General features: G+C 42.7%; 1 protein-coding gene across 1 annotated transcript in view; it reads right to left on the bottom strand.

The window, feature by feature from the left end:
- Gria1 (glutamate ionotropic receptor AMPA type subunit 1) overlaps positions 1–15575 on the bottom strand; it is a 133133-nt gene that overhangs the window by 71297 nt on the left and 46261 nt on the right. Inside the window, exons 7-9 of the mRNA XM_090321173.1 lie at positions 11530–11640; positions 10392–10598; positions 3474–3844 (exon numbers count right to left, since the gene is read on the bottom strand). Coding sequence (XP_090177299.1) covers positions 3474–3844; positions 10392–10598; positions 11530–11640 — 689 coding nt within the window. The remainder of the gene's footprint in view (positions 1–3473; positions 3845–10391; positions 10599–11529; positions 11641–15575) is intronic.

Consider the following 15575-nt stretch of genomic DNA (forward strand, 5'->3'; position numbering starts at 1 on the left):
GATCTTTGGGTATAAGAAACAAACCTACAAGGTTCATTCGTGGATAGAAGCTTTCTTATCTTACTACCAAGCTATGAAAAGAAGTTGTAATCTGTGATTGCAGTACAGGTGATTTTTTTTAACTTTTGGTGGCAAAATAGGATGCAAATAAGCGATGTAACATATAAAGGGTCTTTAAATGCCACTAGTTGGCATGAGGTAAATAGGAAAAGTACTTTGTGAACCAATAGGAAAAGAAGGACTGTTTTGTGTTTGACACTCACTGCTTTAAAAAGATCTTTTGTTTTGTTTTGTTTTGTTTTTTTTTTTTCTTTGTTCTGCACTGGTGGCTCATGCCTGTCATCTTAGCTCTTCTGGAGGCTGAAATTTGAGGATCTTAGTTCAAAGCCAGCATAGGGCATGGAAGTCTATGAGACTCCTACCTCTAATTAAGCCATCAGAAAACCGGGAAGTGAAGTTGTGGCTCAAAGTAGGAGAGCTCCAGCCTTAAAATTTCATTTCAAATCTCAATTTGAGTGAGGCAGAGTCTCAAGAATTCAGATGACACTGGTTTTTCCAGTGAACCACTTTGTTCTGAGCTTTGGAATCAGTGTATCCTTCTGGCACCTGGGTCTAGGACTCAACATAGAAATTCAATAAAGAAATACATTCTATCATATCGTCTTCCTCTGTAAAGGCTAGGGACCCAGCTATAAGTTTTATAGGTGTCCACTTCTTCTAAGCCATGATTTGTAGACAAGTTGTTTCTATTTTTATTCCAGTAAATCTGGAGGCTGAGGGTGAGGTGGGATTAATAAAACAAGAGAGGAGGGTGATGGTTCAGCCTTTTATTTTTTTAACTTCTGGGTCAGTTCCTGAGGTAACCCAGTGGCACCATCAGAATTTTTCTAGGCACACAAAGCGAGTGTGGGCTGGCTATGAATTACAGTCCTCAGATCTCAGCTTCCTGAGTAGCTAGGATTACCCCTATGAGCCTGATATTGTCTGTTTATCTGTCTTTGGGAGGGAAAGGGGGTGTGGCACAGAAATGGAGGGACAAAGGAGGATTAAATGCTGCAGTGGTTCACGCTGGACACCGTGTGAAAAAAAGAACTGTCCAATTTTACAGGTGAGGATGGGGGGGGAAAACTGGGAGAGAGTGAGGGAAGGAGTCACTGGCACTCTCAAAAAGGAAATGTACTTATTACTTGACCTATCTAACTATTACCTCTCCGTATATCAACTTTATAATAACAATTTTTATATGACTGGATAAGAGTCATTTCTCCCCACTGTTTATATACTGGTCTGATTTATTTTTAAGCAAACCCTTCCGTGCTTCGTTCATTCTATTCTTTATCATGTGTTTGCCAGTATTGGCCAAGCATCCTGTCTCACACCTTCTCTCCCACGTCTCTCTCAACCCCCTGACTGTCTTCTTATTTAAAGAAAAAAAAAAAACAAGATTGTCAATGGTAAATGACAAAACTTTCCGTATTATACGGCAGGCAAAATAAATCTTGGGGAAGGAAGCTGGTTAGAAAGTTTACTCCATTGTTGCTTAAAAATATGGGCTGGGAAGGTGGCTTAGTGGTAGAGTGCTTGTTTAGCATGCAGAAAGCCCTGGGTTCGATTCCTCAGTACCACATAAACAGAAAAAGCTGAAAGTGGAGCTGAGGTGGTAGAGTGGCTTGAACAAAAGAAGTTCAGGGTCAATGTCCAGGCTCTGAGTTTAAACCCTGGGACTGGCAAAAAAAAAAAAAAGAAATAAAAGAATACTGGTCTACAGAGACGCTAGATGCCGGCGATTCACGCTTGTAATCCTAGCAGTTCAAGAGGCTGAGGATTATGGTTTAAAACCTAGCCAAGGCAGAAAAGTCTCTGAGATTCTTATTTCCAATGAACCAGCACAAAGCTGGAAGTAGAGGTGTGGCTCAAGTGGTAGGGTGCCAGCTTTGAATCTCTGTTGGAACATGAGGCTCAGAGGTCAAGTCCCCTGAACTTAGGGACACAACAACAAAACAAACCCATAAGTGGAGCTAAATATATGTCTGGACTTTTCTATTTATTCACGTATGCCCCTGATTGATCCCTAGAGGCTCTACTGTGCCCTGTGCTCCCTGCCTGCCTGATTCAGAATTTTGGTAATTTAGGGGGAATATCTATCTGAAAAGGGAGGCATTAAGCAGCTGTGAATGGAAATACAGTTCATGCTTATTTGTCAAGGTCAGTGTGAGAGGTTTTATGGCATGAATGTTCTAGTATGTGGAAAAAGACCATTAAACACATATATAAAAGTCAGGAAAAGTCTAGCTTAGTACTTTTCAGAATTGTTTTTGTTTGTCCCCTGTCTCCTTTCTACCTTTCCTAAAAACAAACAACCCCCTCCCCCAAAACCCCAAAACAACAACAAAAAGAAACCCTTTAGAACTGCAATCTTTTTTTAGTAATTAATTAATTCATTAACTAATTAATTAATTAATTTGCCAGCCCTAGGGCTTGAAGTCAGGACCTGGGTGCTGTCCCTGAGCTTTCTTTCTTTCTTTCTTTTGTTTTTCTTGTTCATGGCTGGCATTCTACCGCTTGAGCCACAGTGCCACTTCTAGTTGTTTATTGTTTGTTTGTTTTTTTCAATGATTAATTGGAGGTAAGAGTCTCATAGATTTATACTGTAAAGCATACAAACCCCAGTTTTCCCCTCAGTCCACATGTTCTGAAATCAGTTGTACTCACAAATTCTAATACATGACCCAGGCAGAAATAACACAGCTCTGGTCCTTATGATGGACTGCAGTCCCAAGCATTGAATCACCTTCATTTTCACTGGGGTACCTGAGCCCTCCCAGTTTTGAACCACAACGAACAAACTACAATCACTGCTGCCAATAAGAAGTTTCCAGGGTCTCTCTGAGAACTTAGGAAAGGAGGGATGCAACTTCATTCAGATCAAGAAACTAATATATATAAAGATGTATATATTTTTATGCAAGTTCTGGGGCTTGAACTCATGGCCTGGGTACTGTCCTTTGAGCCTTTATGTTCAAGGCTAGTGCTTTATTGCTTGAGTCACAGCTCCACTTCTGGCTTTTTAAAAAATTTTTTTTAATGATTTGTTGAAAGTAAAAGTCTCATGACTTTGAATCATAATCCTCAGATCTCAGCCTCCTGAGTAGCTCGGATCACAGGTGTGAGCCACCTGTACCAGCTTCTCCTTACTTTCCAACTACAAAACATCAAGCATATTTATGCTTGCTTTTCTTCATAGATTACATTCCCTGGCTATCAGACAAGGGAGATCCACCTATGGCCTCTAGAAAAATCCCCAACAGACACTTTGGGAGAAGTTGAGCTTGTAAAACAGAATGCCATAAAGTTGGGAAGATATCTCTCAAGTCTTAAATTCCCAGTACTTTTCTCCCCCCACCTCCTCCGGCCCCAAGCAAAAGATAACATGGAGTAAGGGAGTTTAAAAAAGAAAGAAAGAGCCAACTAACCTGGGAGAGATATCACAGCCTTGTTGCATGAAGGCCCCTAGAGAGAACCACAAGCTGTTGAATATTCCGAACTCATTGGATTGGTCACTGGGTGTCTGGTCCCGCCCTTCCTCCAGCTCTTCACTGTGCCATTCATAGGGGCTGAACCGACTAACCAGGAAAAGCACGACACTCACGCCAATGTAGGCAAAGACAATGCACATCCAAATCTCATAGGCCAGAGGATCGAGGAAGGAGAAGACTCCTGGCTTAGATTTCTGTGGCTTTTTGATCATAATGGAAATCCCCAAACTCATAAAGGGCTTGGAGAAATCTATGACTTCTTCCCGGACCAAGGTGATGGTTAATGGAGCTACTGCCACATCTGCTCTCTGTAAAAACAAACAAACAAAAATAACAATAACAGAATATGTTAGTGGATCTGGGCAGCCCTCTGCCATTCTCTTCTTGTATCTAGAGTTCTTCAGTCTCAAGATGGTTGTCCTCTGTATCTTACGGACTGTGAAATGGGAAAAGATCAGTTCCAACTCTTTTGCCAATGCATTATTTCTGTGAAGTGGAAGATGGACTGGCTATCTTTTTATTTTCGTTTGGGCTGGTCTTGGGGGTTTGAACTCAGGGCCCTCAGGTTTTGTGTTCAAGGCTAGTGCTCTCTCTCTCTCTGTCCCTGACTCACAGTTCTCTTCTGGCTATTCACTGCTTAAATGGAGATCAGAGTGTCACAGACCTCTTCTTGCCTGAGGAGGCTTTGAACCACTATCCTCAGATCTCAGCCTCCTGAATCACTAGGATTATACACACGCCACTGGTATCTGGCTCATTATCTTGAATTATTAAGTGGTTTTTTATAAAGATGTTACCCTTCTGTATGTCAGGTTATCAGAACAATAGCTCATGGTCAGTGACATTCTTTTATGGAAGTCTTCCATTTCCCTTCCCTGCCATTCTTACACTCAAATCCACTCATTATCTTACAGGAGAGATTTCCTATTGATTGATTTATTGATTGATTGATTGATGGGCATAGGGATTGAACTCTGGACCTGGGTACTGTCCCTGAGCTCTTCAGCTCAAGGCTCGTGCTCTACCACTTTGATCCACAGCACCACTTTCAGTCTTCTGGTGGTTCATTGGAGATAAGAGTCTCATGTTCTTTAGTGCCCAGGCTGGCTTTGAACCATGATCCTCAGATTATAGGAGTGAACCACCTGTGCCCGGCTGATTTTTCCCATTATTTGACAGTTTTATGGATCAGATCTTTTTCCTTATCCAGAAAGGAAAAAGCTCTTATGATCGACAACTGTGGTTTTAGTTCTTCTACCCAGCAGCCATGCCTCCATTTTGTCCAACTCTCAGCCCTTCAGGTTGGAATGAGGTTGGACATGTTGATTTTGTGACAGAGGACAAAAACCATGCCTGGCCCAGCCAGGTTCTTTTCCTGAAAGGCACACTCCAGGACAGTGCAAGACCCAAGCGAGTTAGGGAAGTGTGAGGTTCAGAATGTGGTAAATTGGGCCACCTGGAATTCAGAGCTTACACTGAACTCTCTTGGAACGTATGTTCCTCCTTCTCTGTTGGTCACCAAGAGCTTGAACTGATCCTGCTGGCATATATGAGTTTGTATACATTAGATCTCTTTTTACTTGTCACCAAGATTACCCTGGCTAAGGAGATGGGAAATAAACATTTATTGAGCACTTACTGTATCAGCTGTAGGCTTGGAAGCTATAACTGTGGTCTCCATACTTAAGGAATTAATTACCAACTAGTAAGAGAGGTATATTCTCCCAGTTTCTTCTCTCTCTCTCTCTCTCTCTCTCTCTCTCTCTCTCTCTCTCTCTCTCTCTCTCTCTCTCTCTTTCACACACACACACACACACACACACACACATAATAAATGTGAATCTAGCTTATACAGAGCAGCTTGGTATTGGCTAAGAGACCACTAGCGTTGATTTAGACCACCTCAGACAGTAGTTTATGGGGCCTTCTTAAAACTGGTCAAGGGATGAACTAATCTAAGACAAAACTCTGCACCTCAGTGAGTGATGCTGTCCCCATTTGTCCTTTTCAGAATGTCAATTTCTTCATTAGGAAAAGGCAGAACAATTCTTGTTTTACCTACTTTGCAAGATTGGTTTCTGAAGGCCCCCAAATAATTCAATTACCTGAGTGCCCTCTGGACCGTGAACATTTTTGCAGGCAATCGAAATTCTTTCTATAAAGAATTTGACTCTCAATCTCAAAGGTATATCAGCATCACCGGGAAAGGATTTTTTATTTTTGGTGACTTTGAGGGGAGAATTCCCAGACTCAGTGAATCTTGGGTCCGATGTGAGAATTTGGTGAGGGGGTTCTAATGACTTCTCAGGTTACACTGATGCTGCTAATCTGGAAAATCTAATTTGCCACATTCATGGACTATGGAGATCTCAAAACAGAAGATGCAATGGCTGGAAACAACCCAGGGGAAACTGGATCTGATTGGGAAATAAAAGGAAATAGAGCCTAAAACTAACTGGGCTGGAGATTTGAGTCTGGCACTGTAAAGACTCATTGTTCTTGCTGTAGAGAGGCAATCTGTGGAGTTCAATGACTTCAGGCATCCTGCAGCCATAAAATGGCAGAAGTGGAACTCAGATTCAGCTCACTGGTTTTATCCATCAGTGGGACAAAGGTCAGATACCATGACAATGCAGGGCACGTCACCCTCACCTGCAGAACTGCATGTCCTAATTTTGGACATTGTGTCCTTTTTGCCAAGTGAATGAACCTTTCTGGGCATCAGTTCCTCTTCTGTAAAATGTGGGAAATAATCCTGTCTATCTTTATGAGGTTGGTACAAACAAGGTGGAAATGAATGAGGGTAAGTTCCTCAAGCTGTGGGGCAAAACATTACTGTACTTACTATTGGCAAGGACAAAGGGGAAACAAAAAGGAAGATAAGAGAGAGTGTGATTGGCAGCAGCTATGGGATAAGAACCTGGAAGAACGAATTAAGAAACTGCAAATTGATTTCTCCTAATCTCAGTATTGGCACCAGCCAGCTCCTAGCTGTAGAATTTATTTTTTTTTTGGTCAGTTTAAAAAAATATTATCTTTGGGCCAGGAATTAGGCCTAGTGGTAGAATGCTTGCCTAGCATGCATGAAGACCTGGGTTCGATTCCTCAGTACTACATACATAGAAAAAGCCAGAAGTGGTGCTGTGGCTCAATTGTTAGAGCTCTAGCCTTGAGAAAGTCCAAAGACAGTGCTTAGGCCCTGAGTTCAGGCCCCAGGACTGGTACAAAATAATCTTTAAGTAGTTATATAAAGGAGGCGCCATTTAACAAAGCAGTTTATGAATGCAATCTAGTTTGATCCATATCACTCCTTTCAATATTCTCAGTTATCCAGCCTCACCGCTTCTCTCACTCTTCTTCCTTTTGTAGGATGTACATTGAATTTTTTTTTACCACATTCTCCCATTTGTCTCTTGTTCATTCATCACCCTCTTTCCCCTTGACCCTATCCCATCAATTTTAAGTACCCACTTCCTGTGTATATGTGTGTTCCTTGTAGGGTTTGAACTCAGGGTCCTGCTCAAAGTTAACACTCCACCACTTAAGCTACAGCTCTACCCTCTTCTTTTATTTATTTATTTTTTGAGTAGTTTTTGTTTGGTAAATAGGATTCTCATGGACCTTCCTGCTGGCTTTGAACCTTGATCCTCAGATCTCAGCCTTCTGAGTAACTAGGATTATTCTCAATGGGCTGTCGCTTACCAGGCTGGAGTTGTCACCCCTTTAAGCCACCTATCTAAGGACTTTTGTAAACTGTGTAAAAGAAATTACATGGTTGAGATTGCGTCTGCAAAATTATACATTCTGGGAAGACAGAGGCGGATGGATTGTGATTTAGAGCCTGTGCCAGTAAAAGTGACTGGAAGCTATCACAAATACAAGAAATACAATGGGGTTGGGGGGGTGGGTTATTTTTTTTCCTCTGACCTCATAGATGGCTTCTGTCTGAGATGTATTTTTCCTCACCTGTCTGTTCTCAAGCAAAGACAAAAGGAACGAGGAGGGTTTGGCTGTTTGGCTTAGCGGGCTTAGTGCTTGACTAACATGCATAAAGACCACATACACAGAAAAAGCTGGAAGTGGTGCTGTGACTCAAATGGTAGAGCTCTAGTCTTGAGAAAGCCCAAGGACAGTGCGCAGGCCCTGAATTCAAGCCAGAAGACTGAGTTCCTTAGGAAGCCTTTGGCCCTAGGTGGCGAATTTGCCCATCCCCACTTCTCTCCCCTCCCCCCACACTCCACTCTCATCCCCTTTCCCCCCCATCAGGGTGATCATACCACTTGTTCTGGGCAGATTACAAGCTTTTAAACAAAGGAAATTGGATTACACGAGGAGAAGGTGAAGCTGAATGCAGGAGAAGGTGAAGAGTTCACAGCAATTGCCATAGGGACGGCATTAAGAGAGTTTGGAGGTGGTTCCCATGGAAACCGGCCTCCAGAGGCAGCATGACCTATCCAGGGCTCCCTTTTATCAATGGAGCTTCCAAGGTGAGAAGCAGGATGGAAAAGAGGGGGAGAGGGGGAGAAGTGCATCCTGCTCCCGTCTTGCTTCTCAAACCCATCTGCCACCTTCAGAGTCCATGAGGAGTGTTTTCCTTCCTCCCCTCCCTCCCTCCCTCCTTCCCTTCCCTTCCCTTCCCTTCCCCTTCCTTCCTTCCTTCCTTCCTTCCTTCCTTCCTTCCTTCCTTCCTTCCTTCCTTCCTTCCTTCTTGCCTGCCTGTCTCTGTTTTCTCTCTGTTCTCTTTCTGTGCCAGTACTGGGGCTTGAACTCAGGGTCTGGGTGCTCTCCCTTGGCTTTTTGTTCAAAGCTGGTGCTCTACCATGTAAACCACACCCTACCATTTCTGGCATTTAGCTGATTAGGTGAAAATAAGAGTCTCATGTTCTTTTCTGTCCAGGCTGTCTTTTGAACCATGACTGTCAAATCTCAGCCTGTTGAGTAGCTAGGATTACAGGCATGAGCCACCAGTATTGGTTTTACTTCATCTTTTCCTTTTATGCATTCCTTTTGTATAGCTTCACCATCATTATAACTCTTCCTGCCCAGATATGAGATCATGAAACTTATAGTCTGAAATGATTGCTTCCTTCTGGCTGGCACTTCTTACTAATTGGGGCTGTGGCATGTGTTTCAGCTCAAAGACCCAGCCTGGTATATTGAGTGCCTCTGAATGGTGATCCCTTTGTTGTAAATGGTAACTGGATTGTCTAAACAAAGTTATACCTGGCCTCCAGCTAATAGCACTTACTCATTCTCCTCTCACACCTTTATCTCTTGTAACATCCTCTATTTTCCTCCTTATTTCAACATGGCCACTTTGACTGTCCTATTCACTTCCTGAGGGGTAGAGAATACCAGTTAACTTTATATGACCCATAGAACTCCGATTCCTTCCTCCTGTGTTATCTTTTACTATTCTGACTCATTGTCTTTCTACTCCATAAAATATATAGGTCCTTCGGGATCTGTTGTTCCTTTGACAACTCCCTAAATACTGAAAATGATGTGACATGTTCTCTGGCCTCTCACAATGCTTCTCAACTTATTGAAAATTGAAGCCCAGCCTAGGACTGAAGGCTCATGCCTATAATCTTAGTTACTCAGGAGGGAGAGATCTGAGGATCAGTGGTTTGAAACCAGCTTGGGCAGGTAAGCCCGTGGGATAGACTCTTAGCTCTAATGAACCATCAAGAAGCCAGAAGTGCAAGGATAGCATCCAGGTCTTGATTTCAGGTCTCAGTATTGGTACCTGTTGGTAATATCTTTTTTTTTTTTTTTGCCAGTCCTAGAGCTTGAACCCAGGGCCTGAGCACTGTCCTTGGGCTTTCTCAAGGCCAGAGCTCTACCACTTCTGGTTTTTCTATGTTTGTGGTACCGAGGAATTGAACCCAGGTCTTCCTTCATGCATGATAGGCAAGCACTCTACCACTAGGCCAAACTCCCAGCCCAAACTTGATAGTAATTTTGAGTGCAGTTAGTTTCAGTATAATGGTAGACAAGATGAACCCATATAGCCCAGGACATAGCTAACCCTTAGAGAAAACAGAGCAAACCACAAATAAGTAGAAATTAAACCCTACAGTTCCGAGGGAAGTTCAAGGCTACTATAGTAGACAAGGGAAGACACTTAGGAAAACTTCTAAGGCTCTAAGGTGGTGAATGGTAGGAGAAGGGCAGGAAGGGTGCAAGATCTTGGAAACTGATGAGTAGAAAGTGGAGTCTGGCTGAACTGGGAGCTATAGGAAATGGACTGGAGGGATGAATAACTTGAAAGTTAGATTGGATCCAAAAATATGTAAATAAAATAATATAAAATAATATATATGTGATACATTGTATATTATATATCATATGTGCTGTATATTATATTATACATATCTCTAGATCCATTTTCTCTCTATATATATGTGTGTATGTGTGTGTGTGTGTGTGTGTGTGTATTTCTAGATCCATTATATATCCAGCTCCAGAGGAGAAATTCATATCCAAGAAGCCACAGAAATCTTTGAGTTAGGGAATTAACAACTTAGCAGTCTGCCTTGAGAAAGTGACTCTTAAAGATATCCTCTGTCACGTGTGTCAGACAATGACCAAGTGAAGATATGAAGCTATAAGACACTTAGGGTAAGTCCAGGTGGGGGTGAGCAAGCTAGGACCATGAACTTGAAGATGGCTTATCTTCAGACTGTGGGCTTTGAGTTACTTATCTTTCCAGCAGCAACAATACTCATTTGTGGTGTGTGTGTGTGTGTGTGTGTGTGTGTGTGTGTGTGATGGACATTTGTGAAGAGGGTCATCGGATCTCCAATAATTCCCTGTCAAACTCTATTTCTGCCCTCTAGTTGTGGAACTTACTCCATAGACCAGCTCTCCCACCATGCCATTCCAGGCCTTTGTGTCAGGATCCCGGGCTCCATATTTTCCATCACTGACGATCTCAAGGCGGTAAGAGTACCCCACGTGCTTGGCAATCTCGGCTGCCAGCTCTACACAATAGCCCTCATAGCGGTCATTGCCCTCAAACTGGTTGGCGTTCTTCTTGAGCATCACGTAAGGATCTTCCTGGAGGAGAAACGGGGAGAGACAAGTTGCAGGTTCTGAATTCACCCACAGTGAGGGAGGACTTGGATTTGCTTGAGGAGTTTATCTTCACCATTGCTTCACATTGGGTTGTCAGTCCAGTCCCCACATCTATGTCCTAAAACTGTCACCCTAGGACAAACTTGGCATAGAGAAGCCAAGTTGGTTAAAAATAAGAATGGGGTAGTTGGTTGGGCATTGGTGGCTCACACCTGTACCTCCTTATCAATTCTGGAGGCTGAGCTCAGAGGTTGGTGGTTTGCAGCCAGCATGGGGCTGGGGGTGGGGGCAGGAAAGTCCATGAGACTCTTATACGTGATTGAGCATTGAGAAAGAAACCAGAAGTGGAGCTGTGGGGTTTAAGTGGTAGAGTACCAGCCTTGGACAAAATAGTTAAGGGACTGTACCCGATGCATGGCTTTTCAAATGAATTAATTATATATCATTAGCAACCCCCCCTCTCTCTTTCTTAGATATTTCTGGGGCATAGAGAAATAATCTTGACTGGAACCCAAGTTTCTCAACCACTGAAAAAGAGAAAAGCATGGCAGTTTTATCCCTGTGTACTTTATTACTCGACTGCAGGTGCAAATGGCTCCTATTTGGGGGAGTGTAGAATAGTGAAACCAGCACAATTTATGTCACCCTTTGGTTTTGCAGGTGGAGCAAGTACCTCCAAAAGAGTCTATATCTCTTTCTCCAAAGATAACACAGACAGAGATTGTGGATCTCAGAGATGCTGGCAAAAACTCAGAAGCTCTTCTGTTCTGGGTATTTCTTTTCCTACTTCCTGGTGTCTATCTATAGCTGCCTGATCTTGGCAGCTTTCACTGTTAGTAGGGGAGGGGTGGGGGGAAGCCAAATCCTTCATCTGGAACTCTCTTAGACTCTAAATCATTCCACGAGTACTCACTAGAATGGTGGTGACGATGTACGTTCTGTTCTGAACACTAGAGTTATCCCCGCCAGCTTGTGAGTCGGTGGCCGCAGGGACAAACTTATCGTCTTCATTCCAATAGCCGATCTGCCAACGAGAAGATGATGGGGAGCAGGAGGTGAGGCAGGGCTGTTGGTAAACAGGAGTGGAAACAGGGTACTTTCTAGGTCCATCTGGATGGGAGTCCTAGCAGTGGAAGCTGTCTCCTCTGAGTGGTGAGAGATCGAACCATCTTTGCCATAAAGCCATTTGGTACCACGGAAGAGTTAAAGCCATGCAGTGATTCCCAAGACCAACCTATCTTTCCCTCTATCTATTACCCTTCTCCTCCCTAGATTCATTCTGCAGGGTGATTGTAATCATATGATTCAACTTCATATTTGTTTTGCATTCTCTTTAGGTTACTAACTTCCAAGGATAGTTAGTCCTGGGTATGTTGGAATACTTAAGGTTAAGCGGCATTCATTTTTTGAAATATCAGCAAGCTATTAATAATTTCCAAGCAAATATTTACCAAGTTTCTATTGGGTCCAAGACTCTGAGCTGAAATATGGGTAGTGGTATGCGGCAGGTTTGGTAGAGATGTGAAGAATTTTAAGAGATAGTCTTGATGGGGGTTGAGATAGTTGCCTAGCAACTGGGGCTGGAGAGGGGGGGGCTAAGTTCAAACCCCAACACTACCACAGAAAAGAGAGGGGGTAAGCAGACATAGAGTCAGAGAGGAAAGAAGAGAGGCAGAGACACAGAGAAAGAATGAGACAGAGAAATGGAGAGGAGAAGGGGGTGACACAGAGAGAGTGGGGACAAGAGGGATGAGACAGAAGAGAGGGAAAAGTCAGACAGAGACCAAGAAGCTGAGAGGAGACAGAGGCAGAAAGAAAGAAAGAAAGGTAAGATAGAAGAGAAAGACAGAGAGAGAAGATAGACACATCAGGAGACCGAGAAGAAGAGAGAGGGAAAAGATGAGAAAAAGAAGTGCACTTTTAAGAAAGAGAGACCACCAGGTCTCAGCTAAGGCTCACGAAAATCAAAGCACTGCCCCGGTGGTCTGTCAGAATGTCATGCTTCCCTCTTGATATCTTTCCTTGTCCTGGTTTGGCCATCCAGTCTTCCCTACAGCCTGGCTGTTATTAACAACAGCAACTATTACTAGCATTGGAGCTCCTGCTGGGCCACAGGCTGAGCTGTCAGATTTTTGTGTCATCTCCTCTGGCTTAAGGGGGAATGCTAATTGCCTGAGGTGACGCAGTTGGGCAGCGTGAGAGCTTGGCCTGGTCTACAACTGCTGACCATCTGCCTCTAGGGACCACTGCTTATCACTTATCAGGATGCTGTTTGCATGGAAAGGGTCTCTTGTCCAGGCAAGGAGACTTAGTAGCAGCTGTTGACAGAATGCATCTTGAGTTGCAGGCATTCTATTCTCCTCAGCTCACTTTCTGCTTGAATTTCTTTCCTTTCTAGGAAAACCTGAGACGTTTATTAGTTATGACAGCCATTTGCAACATGAGGGAAAAAAAAAAAAACATGATGCAGAAAAAGTCATGTCACTTTCCCAAGATGAATGAACGAATGAATGAATGGGAATGCATTCACTCGTGCACCCGTTTCAGTCTGGCATATCCTTTTCTTTTCTTTTCCTTTTTTCCTTTTTTAAATTTTGTCCATTCCTGGGGCTTAAACTCAGAGCCTGGGTTTTGTTTCTGATCTTTTGTGCTCAAGGATGACGGTCTACCACTTGAGCCACCGTTCCACTCCTGGCTTTTTGAGCCACCGTTCCACTCCTGGCTTTTTTTTTTTTTTTTTGCTAGTTTGTTGGAAATAAGAGTCTCACAGACTTTCCTGCCTGTGCTGGCTTTGAACTGTGATCCTTAGATATCAGTCTCCTGAGTAGCTAGGAATATAAATGTAAGCCACTCCTGCCCAGCTAAATTTAACTCCTTTTATCCTTGTGCAATGTAAATGGTACAGACTGGCTTGGGAATAATTTCTCTGTTTTATAGATAAGAAAATATAGGCCTAGGAATATTAAACGATCTAACTTATAATACTAAATTATTTAGCACATTAGCGGAGGCACCTAGAACCAAGATTTAAAGACCTCAAAAATAAGATTACCCAATAAAATAAAAAAAAATACGATTACTCAATAAAATCAATGTAGATTTTGAGAAAACATCTACATATTATTTTCCATGTCTCGATGTCACTGAGGTAGTATTTTTTTCTTTCTCTGCTTTTTCCCTCTTTTCTCTTTTCCTTCTTTCCCCTCTTCCTTCTTTCCTTTCTTTCTTCTCCCCATTTCACAATTAGTTAGCTGTTCCTGCTGAAAAGAAATAACAACTTCAGGCATTTCCTTGACTGATAACTCATTCTACTAAGATCCAGTGTATTAAGAGATATTGTGTTAGGCCAGCTTTAGTAGGGCACGCTTATAATTCCAGTTACTTATGAGGTTCAGGGAGGAATCTCCGATTCAAGTCTAGCCTTGGACAAAGCATGAGAGTCTATCCAACACACAAACTGAAAAGTAAGAAGATTTGAGTGTGGCTCAAGTGGTAGAGGGCTTGGGAGACATGAGACCTAGAGTTCAACACACACACACACACACACACACACACACACACACACACACACACATTATCCTCCTCCTTCTCCTCTTCTTCCTCCTCCTCCATCTTCTTCTTCCTCTTTTTCCCCCAAAAGAGTTTTCTCAGTGGCCAAAGAGATTCGTATGGCCTCAAACAGATGTGGTTTAAGCTCTGAACTTCCCTAAGTACTGACCTTGACCTTGAACAATCTCATTGACCACATGGACCTCTCTGTTCTTGATCTGTAAAATGGGTATACAAAAGGACTTGCCAGAGGCCAGCTGCAAAAACGAAATGAACGGCTTCATAATGTAAGTTATTAGTTTCCATCTTAAGTTTCCAGTGAGCTAAGCACTAAAATTCACTAAGGTGACAGTTGCAGGTTAACACATTTCTAGATTATGGCACATTTCAGTTTGCCTCTTGTGGTGGAATACCACCAGTCTCCAAAATAAGTGTATGTTCTAGAGCACTCCCAAACTAATCGATGATTCTTTTCTTTATATACAGAATATCATGCGATATATATAATATGTATATATGCCAGTCCTGGGCCTTGAACTCAGGGCCTGAGCACTGTCCTTGGGCTTTCTCAAGGCCAGAGCTCTACTACTTGAGCCACAGCACCACTTCCAGCTTTTTTCTATGTATGTGGTACTGAGGAATCAAACTGGGTCTTTGTGCATGCTAGGAAAACACTCTACCACTAGGCCAAACTCCTGGCCCTGTGATTATATACATATATATATATATATATATATATATATGCACAAAACTCTTCTCTACCCTCTCAAGTTATTTTAATAAAAAGGGAATGATTTTCAGAGGTTAAGCATCATAACAGTCGCTAGCATGGGATCTACACAAAATGCCATACAGGTGGTTTGACATGGGAGCTGTCTCCATTCACAAGCTAGTAGGTAGGATAGTTAAGTATTAGGAAATAGCCTCCTTGTCTGGGTTCCCGTATAGCTCCAGGAACTCAGGAGGCTAAGATCTGAGAATTGTGGTTTAAAGCCAGTCAGGGCAGGAAAGTCTAATTATCTCTAATTAACCACCAGAAAAACTGGAAGTAGAACTGTGGCTCAAAGTAGTAGAGCACTGGCTTTGAAAGGAAAAAGCTCAGGGACAGTCCTCAGGCTCTGACTTCAAGCCCCACCACCAACCAAAAAAACAATACAAAAACCAACGCAACCTGCTTCATTCCTAACTTTATCAGGAAAAGAAGACATATTATTATCAGAGTGGCTGTAGTGTTCGAGCACTAGAATTGAGCAGAAAAAGCTAAGAGTGGCCCTGAGTTCAAGCCCCAATACTGGCACCACATGTGTTAAAAGGATTACTGAGCTCAGTAGAGGCTTACTGATGCCAAGATTCATGCTAGCAGGTTACAAAATGTGGTTTACAGTTTGATGGGAAAAAAAAGCTGGCAAA

This window comes from Megascapheus bottae, chromosome 29 (genome assembly GCF_031878675.1).
Source record: "Megascapheus bottae isolate mThoBot1 chromosome 29, mThoBot2.hap1, whole genome shotgun sequence".
In the NCBI taxonomy this organism is placed as follows: domain Eukaryota; kingdom Metazoa; phylum Chordata; class Mammalia; order Rodentia; family Geomyidae; genus Megascapheus; species Megascapheus bottae.